This window comes from Anser brachyrhynchus (assembly GCF_964034855.1).
Source record: "Anser brachyrhynchus genome assembly, chromosome: 8".
Classification (NCBI taxonomy): Eukaryota; Metazoa; Chordata; class Aves; order Anseriformes; family Anatidae; genus Anser; species Anser brachyrhynchus.
Genome location: NC_137702.1, coordinates 22,502,986 through 22,520,223, shown reverse-complemented (window position 1 = coordinate 22,520,223; position 17,238 = coordinate 22,502,986). Strand labels below are relative to the sequence as shown.

The 17,238-nt window shown below is 55.0% G+C and overlaps 1 protein-coding gene and 1 long non-coding RNA gene across 3 annotated transcripts in view; one reads left to right on the top strand and one right to left on the bottom strand.

Moving 5' to 3' along the window:
- Positions 1 to 16,231, bottom strand: part of PBX1 (PBX homeobox 1) — a 128,329-nt gene extending 112,098 nt beyond the window's left edge. Inside the window, exons 1-2 of one of the 2 annotated variants that reach the window (XM_080602012.1) lie at positions 15,757 to 16,231; positions 12,991 to 13,064 (exon numbers count right to left, since the gene is read on the bottom strand). In XM_080602012.1, the coding sequence (XP_080458138.1) occupies positions 12,991 to 13,064; positions 15,757 to 15,947 (265 nt within the window). In that variant the 5' untranslated portion in view covers positions 15,948 to 16,231. The remainder of the gene's footprint in view (positions 1 to 12,990; positions 13,065 to 15,756) is intronic. The other variant, XM_080602013.1, reaches the window with a different exon arrangement.
- LOC308198860 lies at positions 33 to 9,981 on the top strand. The gene is made up of 2 exons (XR_013954249.1): positions 33 to 160; positions 443 to 9,981. It is a non-coding gene; the product is annotated as an uncharacterized lncRNA (long non-coding RNA).
- Positions 16,232 to 17,238: the final 1,007 nt, after the last annotated feature.

Below are 17,238 nucleotides of genomic sequence, written 5' to 3'. Positions count from 1 at the left end.
AGCACCAGAGGGGAAGGGTGCCCAGCCCAAGCCATCCCACCATGCTGCATCCGTAGCAGAGCCCAGCACAGCACCTGAAAGCAATCCACGGCTGGGTGCTGGAGGTTACCCTGCATCTCTCTTCTCCCTGCTCCCCACCAGCAAACAGCGAAACAACTCCGTACCCAACAGCCCCACCTGGTACCCAACCAAAATAGCCCTGTGTGCCAGAGCAGCAAGGCCACAGAAGGCACGGCAACACACAGGGGACACGTTCCGTACCAAGATGGGAGTTTTATTCCTTGTGTTTTTATTCTTTGTCCCAGCACGGGACACAGAGCTGCAGAGATGAGCAGGGGAACTGCTAATTCCAGCTCTGGTCTGGCCTCTCTGCCTGGGAAGACGACTGCTCGCTGCCAGGCAGGACGGGGAAGGCAGTGCCCCAGGACTCTTGGAAGTCAAGGGAATCAAAGGCTCGAGTTCATCTTTCCGAAGTTCCGTACAGCCCCAGCACTCCCACAGATCTGCCTACTGCATGCAAAGACGATGACCACGGAGAAAAGAGGGAGGCATGGGAAGCAAGCATGCGCCTGCAGAGGAGCTAGGCAAAGAAATAACCCGCCCGTGGAGGCTGGGAACACAGGGTCCTCCCTCTGCCGCCGGCCTCCACCACGTCCCCGAGGAGCACATGTTAGGAGGTAACTCGAGCATCTCGGAGGCGCTGCCCAGGACCTCTGACAGAGAAACTTTGATCTGCTCCGAGCACTGCCAGTCCCTAGGGGCTGCCTCTAAATTACACCGCAGAGTGTGCCAGGACAAATCGACTCCACTGAGAGAACGTGCTTTGGAGGAGCCTGCTCCACTGCTCGCTCCGGAAAGGCTGAAAAGCTCCTCCGGCAGTGGCCCTGGCTCTTCAGACAACGGGCTCCAGACGGGGAGAACCAGCCAGGAGAAGGGGAAGCTGGACAGGAGGCCCCGGCCACTTATCCCGTTTGCAGAAGGTGGGAGCTCGGGGAGGAGATGCCGTTGCTGCTGGATCCAGGGCTATTTTTGGACCAGCGAACGAGAGGAACAGCAGGAAACTGAAGGGGGCTGGGGGGAAGAGGGAAGAGAAGGTAAAAGAACACAAATCTGCTTTATCATTGCCTGAAACCCAAGGAGACTGATTAACGCAAACAGCCCCCGTGCCCCTTCCCTTCCAAAGCCTTGTCTCGTCTGCTTCCTAAATCTGATTCCCATTTGTCTCTATACGGTTCTCATTTGTTCTTCATTTAGGTCTCCTCCGCGCTCCTGCTGGAGCTCGGCACTGCCCTCCAGAGAGCTGCGTGACCCAGCGGGGCACAGCCAGCCCTTCCCCGGCGCCAGCCCGGCCCGCGAGGCCCAGGCACCGTCCTGCCTCGTCGCAGAAAAGGGACAGACTCCAAGGCAAGGAGGGACTCGTGGCGAAGCAAAAAGCCACCGAAGGAAAACCCAGAAGGGACCGGGACAAGGGGACACAGAGCAATGGAGATCTGCCACACACGCCAGCGATGCTCAGGGCCCGCGCGAGCGGTTTCCACTTTCCACCCGCAGACAGCCTCCCGATTAAACAGGAGCTCAAAAATTATTCTAATAGAGCTCCTTTCAAACACAAACCGCAGGGACCTCTCCTAATTGTGCAGTTCCTTTCTCAATCACAGCCTGCGTACAATAAAGCAGCTCTGCCCGCCGCCCTTGCCTACAGGCGCACGCCTCGACGTTCAAGACCCGGCGCGCTCCCGACAGGCCCGCAGCCGGCGGAGCCGCTCCGACGGGCGGCAGGAAGGCCGGGCCTGGCTCCCTGCAGCCATTTACCTCGCGGTTCCTACAAAACCTCCAGCAACTCACTCCACATCCAGACTTCAACAGATCTGGACCTCCAGCTCCCCCCTCAAGCCACAACAATCCAGTATTCCTTTCACAAGCACCAAAAACAAGGTAGAAATGGGGCCTTTAGGGCTTGAAGCAAGGCGTCGCAGCCCCCCCGGCACTTGCTACTGCTTTTGGCCCACAGAGCGTCCGACCAAGCTGGACACGCTCCCTTCACCAAGGGATGTTTCCAAGGCCTAACCAAACACCACAGAAAAAAAAGAAAATAAATTCTGTGCTGCCATCAGCCTGGACTTTGCCACCTTCCTGCTGCATAGCACCTGCCTCAGGTGCATTTAGAAGATCAGGGACTTCCCGTACCTCCATCTCTCTGTATTTTATCTTGTTCCATTTTTTCTATGGCTTTTTCAAGGTAAACAACCCTTGTTTGCCCTCGGGATAGTCTTGCTAAACCTCAATCACCGCCACACACTGGTGCGAGCATCGTCCCTGTCCCCCTCTCCCCCCCCCAAGAACCCCTTTGAGGCCATGAGCCAGCACCACACCATTTTCTGGACCTAGACCCACGCTGGCATCACAGAGAGATGGGCGAATATATCCGGCACCAGCAGGAGCACAGCCCAGAGCTGCCCAACTTTCTCACCACGACAAAGGGAAAGCAGGCAGGGTCTGAGCTCTCCGCAGCCAGGGCCAACCCTCACCCACCCAACATGGAACCGAGCAGGACCCAGGTGGCAGCACGGGTACCAGCACACTCTATAATGCAGATTCTCCCTTCTGCTAACATCCGGGCAGAGGACACGGTGCCTAACAGCTGCTCGCACCGCTGCCTCCTGCCAATAAAGAAAGCAGAGAAAAAAAAAGAAAAAGATCACTTTTGCCCCATGACCTTCTCCACCATATCCCCCAACCCCTCCAAAGATTAAGCAGCCCAGGTGCGCAAATGTTACCGAATGCCCTTGCCAGGAAGAAAGTAAATTCCAGCCAAGCGGGGAAATGCCAGCCGCAGTCAGACCCCGCGATGTGCAAATAGCAGCCGGGGACCTTCGGGAGAGGAGCAGCCCCAGCCCAGGCGCTCCTACCGATAATCCTTCCTGGGGCATGTCCACCCCCGGGAAGGATGTTGGTTTCACTATTTGAGGGAGTGAAAAAAAAAAAAAGCCCTGAAACATTTGTTATTGCGCTAAATGACCTTTTCAGCCACTTGGGGACAGAATTGCACCGGGGCTTCAGAGGGAGCTGATGCCAGGCGCTGCTCGCTCCTGCTCCCACGCAGGCATCGACCCCGGGGAAAAGGAGCGATGCTTCATTTTTCTGGATGTATTTTGGAGGCTCTGCACCTCCCGCAGCAGTGTCTGCGAACCGAGCACCCGCATTCGCGTGACGAAGTTGAGGAACGGCCTCTTTGCAAAATTCTGCATGAAGTACAAAGGAGGAAGCAGTCTGCTAAGAGCTTGCTGAGCAAAGCGCTTCAGACTGCTTCATTTCACATCGCTGAAAGCGTAAATCAGGGAATTGCTCCTCGGATTTTTCTCCATTAGCAAAGTATATTGCAACTCCCCTTCCCATCACCGATACCGATCAGCACTTCACATCTGCTGACCATATCTAACAGCCAGGATTTTCTAGGGGAATAATACATTCACCGAAAACACCATTCCTGCCACCTGCTCCCCCACACACGCAACTGCATCGGGAGCAGGGATGCGCAGGCTCCTCGGTCTTAGCAGGAACCGCATAACAAAACTCAGCAGCCAGGAGCTTGTCAAATCCGCGTCAGAAATAAGTAAGAGCACTCCTCTGAAAGGAAGGGTAAGAAACCCTTCAAAACCCCACCTCCATGACGGTAGTGGAGGGTTTCCCACTGCCCGTAACTTGCTCACACAAGAGCAAACGCCCTGCTGAAAGAGGCTGTTAAGCTGAAAGCACAGGCTTCACACAAAACCTACCGGGAGAGGGTTGTGTCCCAAGCTACCACCTTGGGATCGATCACTAAAAAGTTCCAACTCATTTCTTTTAACCTGTGGCCTGGGCCTTTTGTCTAGAGATCTGCAATCCGTGCCACATAAATCACGAATTAAAAAAAAAAAAGTAGGACCGAGTTAATACAATGCAACCTTTTAACATTAGAGACCGCTCGAGTTAAAAGCTGAATTCAGAGCTTCAACCCGGAGGCCGATCCATCCAGAGGCACAACCAGCAGGCGCCAGGTATTGTATCATTCTTAATGTTTCACCAGAGAATCACCGCGCATGAAAAAAAAAGAAGGATGTGTGTAAACAAGCCAGCGCACACCCACAAGCAGCTTGGGTTTTGAAACATTAATGTTGAAATTAGAAAGGCACGTTTCGGAGAGTTATAGGCAGATTCGCTTTCGCTTTGGCTCCAGCCTTGTAAATATCAAATGTCAAAGGAAATAGGCGCGCTGAGTTAGAAAGAAAGGAGCCCTGCACTGCGGAAACGTGCGCGGGATCGGGACCGCCGGAGTTCGGGAAGGAGCAGGAAGGAACAATGCACACTTAGCCACTGGAACGGTATTTCTGCCGGTTAACCTGCCACTGCTAATTTTGCTAATCGACATCACTCTGGAATTTGAAAATGTTATCCAACCAGGAGAGAAACTTGATTTTCCTCTTCTAATAACAAGGACGGGCAGGCCAGCCAGGCTAGGCCAAACGTTTAGTTACAAAACGCCGCGTGGGAAACCGAAAAGGAGCTGCAGGAGCAAGGAACTGAGTTCCTGGGTTTGGACTCGGATGAGAAACAAAACCAGCAGTGAAGTCAGAGGCAGCTCTGTTTGTTTTTCCATCAGGACTGAAGTAAAATTGCAAAGTTATCATTTCAGATTATTGCGACTCCTCGCAGCACTGCCTGTTCTGAGGGTTTTCAATGTATCCGTGTATTATTTAAACAGGGGATGGGAAACAGCCCTTCAGCTTAAGGCAAGGAAAGAGGCTATTTTGGGGAAGGCTTCTCCTATAAATAAAAGGCCGTGCAAGCTGGACACGCCGGGCAGGGAGAGGACAGTGACGAGGCGCTGCTCTCCCAAGGTGTCGGAGGGGATTTCTGCGATCTGCTGCGGCGAGCTCCCGAAACGCTGCGATGCAGCGACAGCAAACAGCTCCACGAGGTGCGGGGAGATGAGCAGGGCGCTTCCCCGGCACGGGGCTGCCAGGGGAAGGAGCTGGTAGAGCAAAATCTGTATGCGGAGGTTTCCCCAGCCAAGTGATTGCCTGGGTTCCTCCCTCCATTCCCCAGCTCTGTGCACCAGGCCTGAAGAAAGCTATTAAGGGCCGGGGAAGGGAGATTAGCAACCGCCGATGGAAACCGCAGAGAAAAGGTGACTGCAGGGAGGAAAGCAAGACCCAGATTTACAAACACGACTGAGACAGAAGAACCAGCCGGGGAGCTGCAGGACCCCTCCCGGTGCCCCCCTCGGAAGGGATGTCCCTGAAGGAGAGCAGCAACCCCTCCGAAAACACCTCCGTGCCGAGAGTCGGGGCTGGCACTTCAGGGCCAGGCCGGCATGCTTTACAACAAGCAGGAGACGTGCAGGATTGTTCCTCGGACCAGGGGAGATCACGGTCCCCCAGCCTGCAGGCAGGGCACACAGGGGTCTCTGCCCCCCAGCACGCCCCCTTTCCTTGGCGGATAGCTGGCTGCAGGACCGCGTGTCTCAGGACCACATTGTTCCAGCTTTACAAAAAGAAAAAAATAACACAAGGGCAGGGCTCACGAACAAGGCCAAGAGATTTAATTCCTCAGTGCCTTTTTTTTTTTTTAATGCCTGACGTAGGAGCAAACCAATTCCAGCCCAAGCGATCCCCGCACAGCAGAAGAAAACAGCCCCACGTTCCCCCACCCCGACAGCGCGCAGCTCCCCAGCCCTGCCGCTGGTCTGGCGACTCCACACTTCAATGTATTCAGCCCGCAGCCTCCTCAGGCCACGGCTTGCTGTAATTTATACCTATCCCGCCCGCCGCCTTATATTATTTCAGCCAGCGGATCGCCGGGGGGACGCGGCGCCCCCGGGGCGGACCTTGCAGCGCTCAGAGCCCAGCCCTTCAAACCACCGGTCCTGGTCCCGAGCACGGTCCCCTGCAGATGCTCCCCAAAAGCAACATGACAAGGGGGGGGGAATTTCACCAAAAAAAACCCTGAGCCCTCTGCCTCCGGAACACGCCGGCGAGGGGACGGGTGCCCTGCGGAGCACCACACGGTGATCCGGAGCCCAAATAGAGCGCACGGCCCAGGGTTCAGTACGGGCTGATGTATCGGGGCCTCACGTAGCCTGGCAGCGTCCGGCCGTCATGCGCTGCTCCGGACTGGCAGTCAAGAGGCCAGAGAGTGCTCACCAACAGCTTCGCCCGCCTCCCCGACGCTTGCCAGGCCGACCGAACCGAGCCTGCTTCCGCGCGGATGTTCGGGGAAAGCTGAGGACGCAGAGCGAGGCCGGGGAGGGCCTGGATTTATTCGATTATGGGCTGCCCCATGCAAATGGGGACGTATTGATCTGGCCTGCAAACACCTGGCTGGGAATAAAAGCAGCCCCTGAGCATACAGAAGCTGCTATAGATTATTAACCAGATCCACTGCTGTAAATCACATTACCTCCTTCAAAAGGCCGACCCAGGACCGAGTTCCCTCGTTAGGTGCTGCACATGCAGGAAAGCACACATCCTTGCCGCGCATGGGAGCGTTACTTCTGGCACCCAGAAGCCCGAGGATTCAGCCCCAAAGCGTGGAGCCCTCCAGAAGCACCCTGCTTGGGGGGCCACAGCCCTGCTTCCCTCCCAGCAAGCCCCAAAACCAAGCATGGCTCAGATCCTGAGTAGGAAGAAACTCACTGTATAGGAAAACTGCCCTGGGAAGGCAAGGCAGGAGAAAACCCAAAGCTTGGAAACAAAAAACTGTGGTTTCTCTGGACACGAATTCACCCCCTGCTCCTTGCCCACTTTTATTTTGCATCAGCTGCACGTGGGGCAAACAACCCCTCTAGTGCACAGAGCACACAGCTTGGGATCTCCCGCGCCCCAAAGCACCCCAACTCCAAGCACGGGAAGGAAAAAAACAATACCAGAATGCTTAATAGAGCTTAAAGAGAAAAAATAAATCACAAAATCCTTTGCAGAGCTTCATTAACAGAACACAGCGGCTCCCGATTAAAGGAGGGACTGGGAAATGAGGTGCTGCACCAGCAGCAGAGGAGGACTCCCGTATTTCTCCGCTCTCCCCACCAAAATCCCGGGCTCTGATTCAGCAGAAGCACGACCAGCAGCACAGCCCAGTGCATCTCCCTGCAAACAAACCCATTTACATTTAAACCACCACCCCGCTCCCCTAAAGAATTGCTGCATGCAGTAATTTCCCTGTGACAGGCAAAAAAAAAAAAAAAAAAACCTGATGAAATTGTCTCGGAGTTTCTCTGCATTTTGTTTACAGCTGCTGCCCTCAACGCCAGGGCCGGCACCTAGAGCACCAGCCTGCTCCGAGGAATAAATCCCACATTTCAGACCGTTTAGAAAAAGCTCTGCTCGCAGACAGCCAGCGCTCAGAGGGGGAAATCCCTTCGCAGGTCTCAAATGAGGGAACTAGAGCCATTTTCCCCGGAGAAATTTAGGCCTGAAAGATCTTCCGAGTTTCTCGTTTGGAGCTACACGGCCCGGTAACGAGATCTCGGTTCCCTGGGCTGGACTTCGCCGCCGAGACCACTCGCAGGGAAGGGGTGAGGAGCGGGGGAGAAGCCCGTGGCGATGGCGAAGACACAGGACGTGTTTATGACAGCAGCTATTTGTGCACGCACCTGGTTCACACGGGTATTTTTCCTGCTCTAGCCCCCCAGGAGCTGTGCGAGCTTGTCCATCCCCGTACGCCATCTCTGGGGGGGTTCGGCCACCTCCCTGGAAACAAATAGGGCAGGGGCCCAGGGGGCTGCCGCAGCCACAGGAAAGTTAATTCGACAACAGGCACCCCAAAATAAACAAGCCTCGGAACAAAACCGAGCGGATTTGCTCTCCTATTTGGGGGATTTTTCTCCCCGAGGTGCAGGGGTGGTAACGCTGTGCCTGGTTCCCCTTTGCTGTGATGCCCGAGGGGGAGGCGGTGAGAAGGAGCCCGCCGGAGCCCCCTGCTCCCCCCCTCCTGCCCCGGTGAATCGCAGGAGGCCGATTTTGATTAACCTAATTAAGCCCGCTCCATTCAAAGAGCGGCACCCGCCACGTGCTACCAGGGGAGAGGAAGAAAATACAAAATGAAAAAGGAGGAATTCTCGCTGCGAGCGTGCTCCTCCGATGCTATCCTATCCTCGGCAGGTCCCCGATGGACCAGGCTGCATTTGAGGAGAAAAATCTCAGAAAAAGGACTCGCAGCGGGGTTACAGGCCCGACCCCACAGAACGGGGGAGGCTGCTGCCCCGTAACCCATCGGGCGTACCGGGGTCCACCCAGCCTTCCCGTCGGGGGGACTGGTTTCCATCCCTCCCAGAGGTGGCTGCTGCTCCCCTTGCGCGACACAGCCCTCCCCCTCAAGCCAACATCTCCCAGACACCGTCCTCCCTTGCAGACCATCCCTGCCTCTCGGCCTCCTGCACGTTCCCTTCCCTCCTTTCCCTTAAAGCCAGCAGCTTTCTGGAAGTAATTTAATCGCGAGCTGCACAGAGGTTTCCCCGCACAGCATCGGCCGCCAGCAGAGGCCCTGCTTTTCAGCAGGGCCCACAGGGAAGAGAAGACGATGAAACAGGGAAGAGAAGACGATGAAACAGGGAAGAGAAGACGATGAAATGTTTTGCTTTCCCCTCCGAAAGCAGCCAGGGACCAGCAGACCCCACACCGACAGACCCACTGCCCGCCCGGCTGGCGAGGAGCAGCATCACCTCTCCCTCCAAAGCCTTCCAGCTGAAAAAAAAAAAAAGGGGGGGGGGGGGGAAATAAAGCAAACCCTTTGAAGGGCAGGCAGGCGATGCTGGACTTCCCGGAGCAGAGCAGGGCCCCTGATCCTTCGGTGCTGGAGCTGCAGCGCTTTCATTATCAGCTTTTGCAGCAGGAGAATTAAGCCGTAGGTGCAGCACAGCACCGCAATTCAAACCGGGGGGGCTTAACCTGCCCCAGCACCTTGGGAAACCTCCGTGGAAATGCACGAGAGAAGGAGGGCAGGGTTTCAGACAGTACCGGAGGGCTGGGGAGGGGAGGAAAGGCCGATGCCGCATCCTGCCCCGCCACAAACTTCATCCTGCAAAAACTGCCCCGTGCCTGCAGCCCCGCTCGGGGCACCACGGCTGCCCCCGTTCCCTCCTTTGGGGGCAGGGGGGGGAGGAAGAAAGAAAGAAACCCCATAACGTAATTGCTATATTAAAGAGAAATGGCAGGCAAGAATAATAAGAGAGGTGTCAGAAGTGAAATACAGTAACAGACATTAAAAAAAAAAGACTACAGTTCTGTGATGGGGGTGTTAATTGAACACAGAGCTGGAGAGAACAAAGGGGTGTTAAGGAAGAAAAGAAGGGAGAAAAAAAATCCTGCCTCCTCCAAAGATCTGATTTGAGTTAAGTTTGGTGAAGATAATGCACGGGGAAAGGTAACTAAGAGGCACCTTATATAGCTATTATGTTCTAAAATTAAAAAAATAAACCCATTATTCAACAACAACCGCACGGCTAATCAGTGCTGCCTATAAATATTCCACTCAGTAAATTCCATCTACTGGTCGTACGCAGGTTTTGCTTTTAAACCCCAATTCCTTCGACACAGAGGGGGGCGAGGGGCTGAGAAAATCAAACCGGGGGATTTCAAACAAGGAGTCAGGGTCTTTTTAACAAGTACCATTTGCCCGACGCCCTCACCTCCCCCAAAAGAGCAGAGAAAGTGAAACGATCGGAAAAGCTCTTAAGGAGGAGGAATCAGATTAAACGGCCATATATCCTGCGCTCAGCCTCTCCCCGCCGGTCCCCACCGAACGAGATGGGAGTTGGAAAAGGCTCCCAGCTGAAATAGACGCTGCTGCGTTTTGACAGCAGATATTTTCCAGTTTGCCATCCAAGGACCCCACGTCTGCGATGCCTTGCCTGATTCTTCTACTTAGCTATTCTGCTCAGGCAGGGAACAGCTTAAAAAAAAAAAAGGAAAAAAAACAAGGGGAAAAAAAAAAAAAGGACATAAAGACGGAGCCCCTACCCCTGCCTTCAAACTTTTTATAAATCAGCAATGCAATATCCGATTTCAATTCCTATTGATGGAAGAATCAATTGTATTTAGGACAACAATGCCTCCTATTTCCATAATTATTATTCCAAAAAGCCAGCCAGCCATTTGAAGGCAGTCCTGCCCCTTCGCTCACAACAAAGCAGCCAACAGCAAGTGAAAACACACCGAACCAACGCGGCCAACTTACTCATATATTTAAGCGGCAATTTTTTTTCTCCACGCTTCCACCCAGACCAAATCCCCCCAACTTTTACTGCTTCTAAACGAACATCGCCCCAAAAGAAACCACCTCCAGGCTGCAGACAAAAGGAACCGACGGATTCCAATCAGTGAGCTTTAAAAAATAACGTTTATAAATGCTTTAAAATACTTGAAAAGCCCAGGTGCAGAAGGGAACTCGTTGGCCAATAAAGCCGACCTCTTTTTCGAAGAACTTTATGGACACTTTGGGTTTGCTCAGACAATGTTAACGCTATGAAATATTAGCCATAATGTTGCGAGAGGCGGTGGTAAAGTCTCCATAAGGCTCTGGAGTCACTTAAATCAGGCGGCGGGTAACTGAATGCACATTTCTGCACATCACAACGCCGGGGAGGGGGGGACACGCACACGGGCACGTCCCAACACCCACCGGTGACCACAAACAGCCAGCGGGATTTCAGGCGGCCGCTCACACGACGCCCCCCACAACACACGTTAAAGAGCTGGGAAGCAAAATGGGAAGCGGGGAGGGAGAACTCGGCTCAACTTCGCTGCGCAGAGCCTCCTGCGACCCCGCGCTTCTCATCCCCAGCAAAATCAGGGCTGACCTCCTGCTGCAGTCGGGCCCACTGAGCAGTAACGGCAAATAAATAAAAAAAAATAAATTACCATCTGGCCGTTTGCTCGCTTACAAAGTGTGACTTTTGGGGATGCAGATGGGGGAAAGGGGAGGAGGGTTTTTAATTTGCAAAGCACAAATGAGCCACCGTATCCGAGGGCAGACGACCAAGGCTCCAAAAGCCACCTCAATTCAACCTCCTCAGGCTTCTCTCCGCAGCCCTGTATCCAAGTAACCCAGGCACAACACCAGCAAATAAAAATTTAAAAAGGCTAAGACAGCCCCAGCCCACACCTGGGCATCCTCTATTTCCACGGGCACACGTCAGCCCGCCGCCCCTCGCTCGGCCGGCAGGAATTAGCTCACGTCTGCCCGCAGCATCCCCATTAGGACGTCGCCTGCATCAGCCACCGGGGCCGGTCCCGGCGGATTCCCCACCCCAAAACTTTGTGACTGCGCCGCTGTCGAAGGCGAGCTGGGATTCATCGGTCACCCTGCCAAAGAGCACCAGCACGCCGGCAGCACACGCGGCATCCCAGACAAACACCGCCTTCGGCCAGCACCAAATAAAAGCAGGAGGAGGAGGGAAGAGGGAAGAGAACTTCAGGGCTCCCTTTTGAGGGGTGGGCGCACAGCAGACGACCGTAAAAACAGCTCCATCCGTATACCACCTCCTTCTCGTTACACCGCATGAACTCCGCAGAGGTTCCCCGGCAGAACCCATCGCCTGGCAGTGAGGGAACCACCCGACGCCCGGCTCCTCGGGAAGGTCAGGCAACGCGGCCTTAAGGACTTCGGAGAGCTGAATGCCATCGTAGGTGCTTTGTCTAGGCTACAAGCCGCACAAACAACGTCTAACAATAGGCCCCCTTAGTCGTTTTATATATATTGCAGGAGTCAAGTAATTGTATTTCCAATCAGCTGCTCGCACTACACAGGTTTATATATATTTAAGGAAAAAAAAAAAAAGTAAGACCCAGATTCAGCTTTCCGAAAGCTGTTCCCCTTTTATGTGTAACTATCAATGTATATCAACGGGGTGTGCAATCATATTTATTGTCACTTTCATTCATGTCATGCCCTTGCTTATATGGTTTAGATATGAATTATTGACTGTTACAGTCCTTGTTGTAAAAGGGGAGGGGGGGGGGGAGAGAAGTCAAGTACTTTGCAGCGTGCTAAAACAAGGCAGCTGGATCAGCACAGGGAAGCCCGCCGATCACCTCCGATCGGCTCGGAAAGGCAGACACAAGTCACCCCCCCCACGCTGAATTTCCATAATTTCCCCCATTGGAAAAAAAAAAAAAAAAGAAAAAAAAAAAGGATTCCAGCAAATAAATAAATAAGTGGTGCATGTTGCTAAATGTCCTTTCCTGAGCATCTGTTGTTTAAGATCACCCTTGATTGATGACTGCTATTTTTTAATTGTTGCTTTTAAAATTTAAATGCCCCCCTGGGATGTGTTATAAGTGTGTTAGTACATGGTAGGAGGTCTGGAAAGTGGGAAACGGCAGAGCCAACGCTCTCATGTCATTAGCTTCTTTAGAAGCCTGAGAACACCCCATGTCATAAAACAACAGTACCCTAAAGTAACTAACAATCTAATATATTGCTTTCACTAAAGGCAGCTGACAACTTGCTCTTATGTGAGCTAGCCCGGATGATTGGCAGACAAGAGCATTTTAACCCTTTCTTAAAAAAAAAAAAAAAAGAAGTAAGAAACCTTTAGGTTTACCAAACCAGGAGCAGTAGTAAAATTGCGCAACTGCATTTTGTTTTTCTCCCTGCACACTCTGCAGGCAGGATTTTTTTTTGAACAGTGCCACATTTTTAAAGAAAAAACTAGAGTAAGAGAGAAATTGCAAGGTTTTCCATTTTTTTTCCTTCTCTCCCCCCAGAAAACAAGAAATAAAGAGCGGCCATACAACAGAAATTAAACCACAGCATTTTCCCTTGCACACACAAACCACATCATGCGAGTCCGGTGCCAGAAGCATTAAATACCAAATACCAGCGAGTTATTTCTCCCCACTTAAACACTCCTACACACGGACGGGGCGGGGGGGGCACAAACTTTGTGGAATAATACCTTCAAAGAGCAGGAAAAAAATATATATAGTAGAAGGAACAGCACTGATTTCCTACCTGTCTTCTCTTTGATTTCACACAAGACATTAAAAAGGGCTGGCTTCATCCTGTGGCAGTTTAAAGCATGTTTCCTGGGGAGAGAAGAAAAGGGGGGAGGGTGAGGTTAGGACGTCGCTGCAGCCGGGGAGAACTTCCCAAAATTCACATCAGCCCCCCAGCGTGCACCGGGGGCGGGGGGGACGCGTTTTGGCCGGGGTGGGGAGCCCAGCGGCCCCCGGGCCCAGCCGCTGCCGTCCCCGCCGGGGCTCGAGGCGCGCGAGCAGCGGTGCCGCCAGCAGCCACCTAGCTAACGGAGAGCAGATAAATTACACCAATTTGGGAATTGCTCGGAATTAGCGTTTGCCACCGAGCGGCTCTCACGGCCGCAAAGGGCCAGGCGGGCTGTGTTCACCGAGCCAGAGCCAGGGTTTGGAAGGCAAGCTTGGTGTAACTCTCATTCAAATACACACACACACGAGCAGCGCGGGGCTCTCTCCGTCTCCCACCTCCGATATTAAACCCAGCCATGTGTTTCATTCAGCTCGTTCTGCAAGGCGGAGGGGAAAAAAAAATGCCCCCCCCTTTTTTTCCCTGGGCTGGCAATATCCTCTGCTTAGAGCTGTCAATTCGGGGAATTTCAGTGCCCAACTTGGAGTACAGAAACGCACAGCCACAGGCACGCGCGCATATGGAGGAATAAATCCATTTCCCTGCGTTCGTGCTACACTTCTTGCATGCAGCCAGCCTATTTGCAGGTGTTAAAATTTAATTCTTTACAATTGGGATAGTAAACGCATTTAAAAAAAAAAAAAACACAGCCAGATGCTTCTGGGAAGTGGAAGGCATCCTGCTCGCTGCCTTTCTTTTCGGTGGTTGTTGTTTCGGAGCTGACCTGTCTCCCGTGGGTTTTGAGGAAAGGAGAGATTCTGGGAGGGTGGTTTGAATCGGCTGGCTTTAAAACCCACTGTGTGCCTGCTGAGGCAGGATCTATTTATTTTCCCTTAATCCATACGATCCTTCTGCCACGGGTTCAGTTGTGTCAAGGGCTGTTCCTATCAGGCGCCAGTTACGGGATTTCTGTTTACCAACCGAAATTACACGCGAAGACGATGTGAACATCTGGCAAACATTCACACTACTTACCCCACCACCCACAACATGTTAAAAAGATTTATCTCTCTGATGAAGCCTCTCAAAGGTATATACCCTCGCAGAACCACAGCGTCCCCTTATCAGCACACCCAGATGGGTGCAGACATCGGGGCATACACAAATCACGTCCGTATGCTGTAGGGGCCCTCTTACAGATAATACTGGCACTGTGCATCTTCCCGAAACTTTGCTTAAAAAAAAAAAAAAAAAAGGCAGCAAAACATCCACGCAAATAGCAGGATGGATGCAGGAAATGCACAGCTAAACATCATTGATAAATACTGTGCGTTTGGCAGCTCAGGGGAAAAAAAAAAAAGAAAAAAAAAAGTACTGCGAGGAAGCAGCTGAAACAGCCCAGCGAGGCAAAACCATATTGCCTTCTCCTAGGTCTGCTCTGGCTTGGGTTCATTGATCTGATTAACCACCCCAAATTACCCACGCAGGAACACGCGCCACTCCTGCAACTTTCAGGAGGGAGACCCCCGCGCTTCCCCACATCTGGCCGGGAGGAAAGCGCATTATTTCCTCCTCCTGAGGGCTGCTCTGCCCCTGCGCGAAGATCAAAAAAATAAAAATGAAATTGAATAAGGTCAGCCCAAGCGCTCTCGCCAAGCGGGAGCCCCACACAAGGAGGTAAGCAGGGGTTTGGGGGGCACTTTTATCCCCCTGGAAGTTGGCGTGACGCGGGTTTGTTGGACTGTGCCGTGCGTTTTTCCAGGAACAATATGTTCTAGCAATCCGCTCCAGCTGGGAGCGTAAATGCCGGGGGGAACGGCACCACACCGAGCAGGAGAAATTTCAAGGGTGCCCCCGGACGATTCTGGGCGACTTTCTTGGCGTTATTCTTTGAAAGGCGCTTTTAATTGGGATATTTTTCCCCCTTAACTTTTGCTAGCACCTCGGAAGGCGCGCGCGGGGTTCGCACTGCTCCAAGCCGAGGGCACTTCAGCTGCTGCATTTCACAGCCTTATTATTTTTTTTTCCCCTCCTTTTTAAACACTTCTGCAATCAAAAAAAGAAAAATAATAATAATAATAATAAATAAATAAATAAAAAGGAAAGGATCCACGTACGCCTTCCAAGCACAAAAACACGGCCTGAAAAACGGCAGGGGAGGGCCCCGGCAGCGGGACCCGCGGCTCCTGGAGGATCCGGAGGGGATCCGGAGGGGATCCGGAGGGGATCCGGAGGGGATCCGGAGGGGATCCGGAGGGGATCCGGAGGGGATCCGGAGGGGATCCGGAGGGGATCCGGAGGGGATCCGGAGGGGATCCGCTCCTCACCCTCGCACGCTGCCGCAGGACGGCGCCGCAAAACCCCGAAACTGGCCCAAAGTTGCCGAGGACGGGGGGGGGGGGGCAGCGCCCACCGGAGCGAACAATGCCCGGAGCCGCCCCCCCCCCCCGGCCCCGATCGCCCCCGGCCTTTCCCCGCAGGACTCGGGGAGGGAAGGGGGGGGGGGGGGGGCACCGGGGCTGCCCCCCGGCGGCCAACAAAGGGCGAGCCGGGGGCGCACAAAAGGCGGCGGCAGCGCTGCGGGCCGCCCAAACTTCCCCGGCACCTGCCCCCAAATTATCGCGTGTGTCTGTGTGTGTGTCTGTGTGTGTGTGCCCCCCCCCCGCGGCGCCTCACCTGGCCTGCGCTTCGTCCAAACTCTGGTCCGTGATGGTCATGATCTGCTGTAAGATGTCTCCGATGTCCTGCTTCCTGCCTGCCTCCCCCTCCGCCCCGCCTGGTCCATCCTGCATGTGCTGGGACAGGCCCGGGTGCCCCGGCATCCCCACCCCGCCGTGCGTGTGCATCAGCCGCGGCTGCTCGTCCATCTCCGGCCCCGCCGCCTCCTTCCCTGCCGCCGGGGCTCGGCTCCTCGCTTTCTCTTCTTGCTCGCTTTCTTCTTCTTCGTGCCTTCCCCCCCCCCACTCCTCCTCCTCCCCAGCCTCTTCCTCTTTGCGCTGCTCTTTTCTTTCTTTTTTTTTTTTTTTATTGTTATTTATCCTTCACGCCGGCTTCCAGCTCCGCGGCGGGGAGGAAGAGGAGGAGGAGGGGAAAAAAAAAAAACGCAAAAAAAAAAAAAAAAAAGGAGAGAGAGAGAAAAGAAAGGGGAAAAAAAAATCCCTTCGGTTGCTGGAGGAGGAGGAGGAGGAGGAGGAGGGAGGGAAGGAGGGAGGGAGCGAGGGAGGGGGGGTTCCGGGGAAGGGAGGGGAAACGGCGGCGACTCCAAAAGCAGGGCAGCCCAGCCCCGGCCGGGGAGGCGGCGGCGGGGGCAGGGGGGCGGCGGGGCAGGGGCCGCTCCGGAGCCGCTCCGGAGTGGCTCCGGATCCGAGCGGGGCGCTGTCAGGGCCGGAGCTCGGCGGCGGGCAGGCTGCGACGCGCCGGGGGAGGGCTCCAAACTTTCCCCCACCCTCCCTCCGGCCGGGCCGGGCCGGGCCGGGCCGGGCCGGGCCGGGCTCGGGGCTGCGTGGCCGCCGGCACCGCTCGGTGCCCGGCAGCGGGGGCTGCCCTCCGGCCGGGCCTCCGCGCACCGCTCCCCGCAGCCCCCGGCCCCGGCCCTCGCCGCCTGCTTTTGTTCGGCTCCGGACTCCTCAAACTGGCACGGAGGAGCCCGAGGAGGAGGAGGAGGAGGAGGAGGAGGAGGAGGAGGCGGGGGGGAGGAAGGGGCCGCGGCGGCTCTCCGCCCCCCCGGCCCCATTGGCGGCGGCGGCGGGAAGGCCGGCCCCGCGGGCCGCACCGCCCCCTCGGCGGCCGCCCGTCAATCTCCGGGTTCAGAGGTGGGCCGGGGGCCGCGCCCCGCCCGCGCCTTAAAGCGGCCACGGCCTTCCTCCTCCTCCTCCTCCTCCTCCTCCTCCTCCTCCTCCTCCTCCTCCTCCTCTTCTTCTTCTTCTTCCTCCCCCCCTCACAGCGCCCCCTCCTCACCAGCCCCCTCCTCCGGTTCTCCCCTCAGGCGCTGCCCCTGACAGGGGGTCCGTGCCCCCCAGGCGGCTCCTTCCCTCTCTCCTCGCCCTGCTGGCTTTCTCCTTCCTCATCCTCCACCCACGAGGCCAGCCGGGCCTTCCCGAGCAGCGGGGGCCGTGCCCGTGCCCCCCCCACGCACCCTGGGGTGCGCGGCCGTGGGGC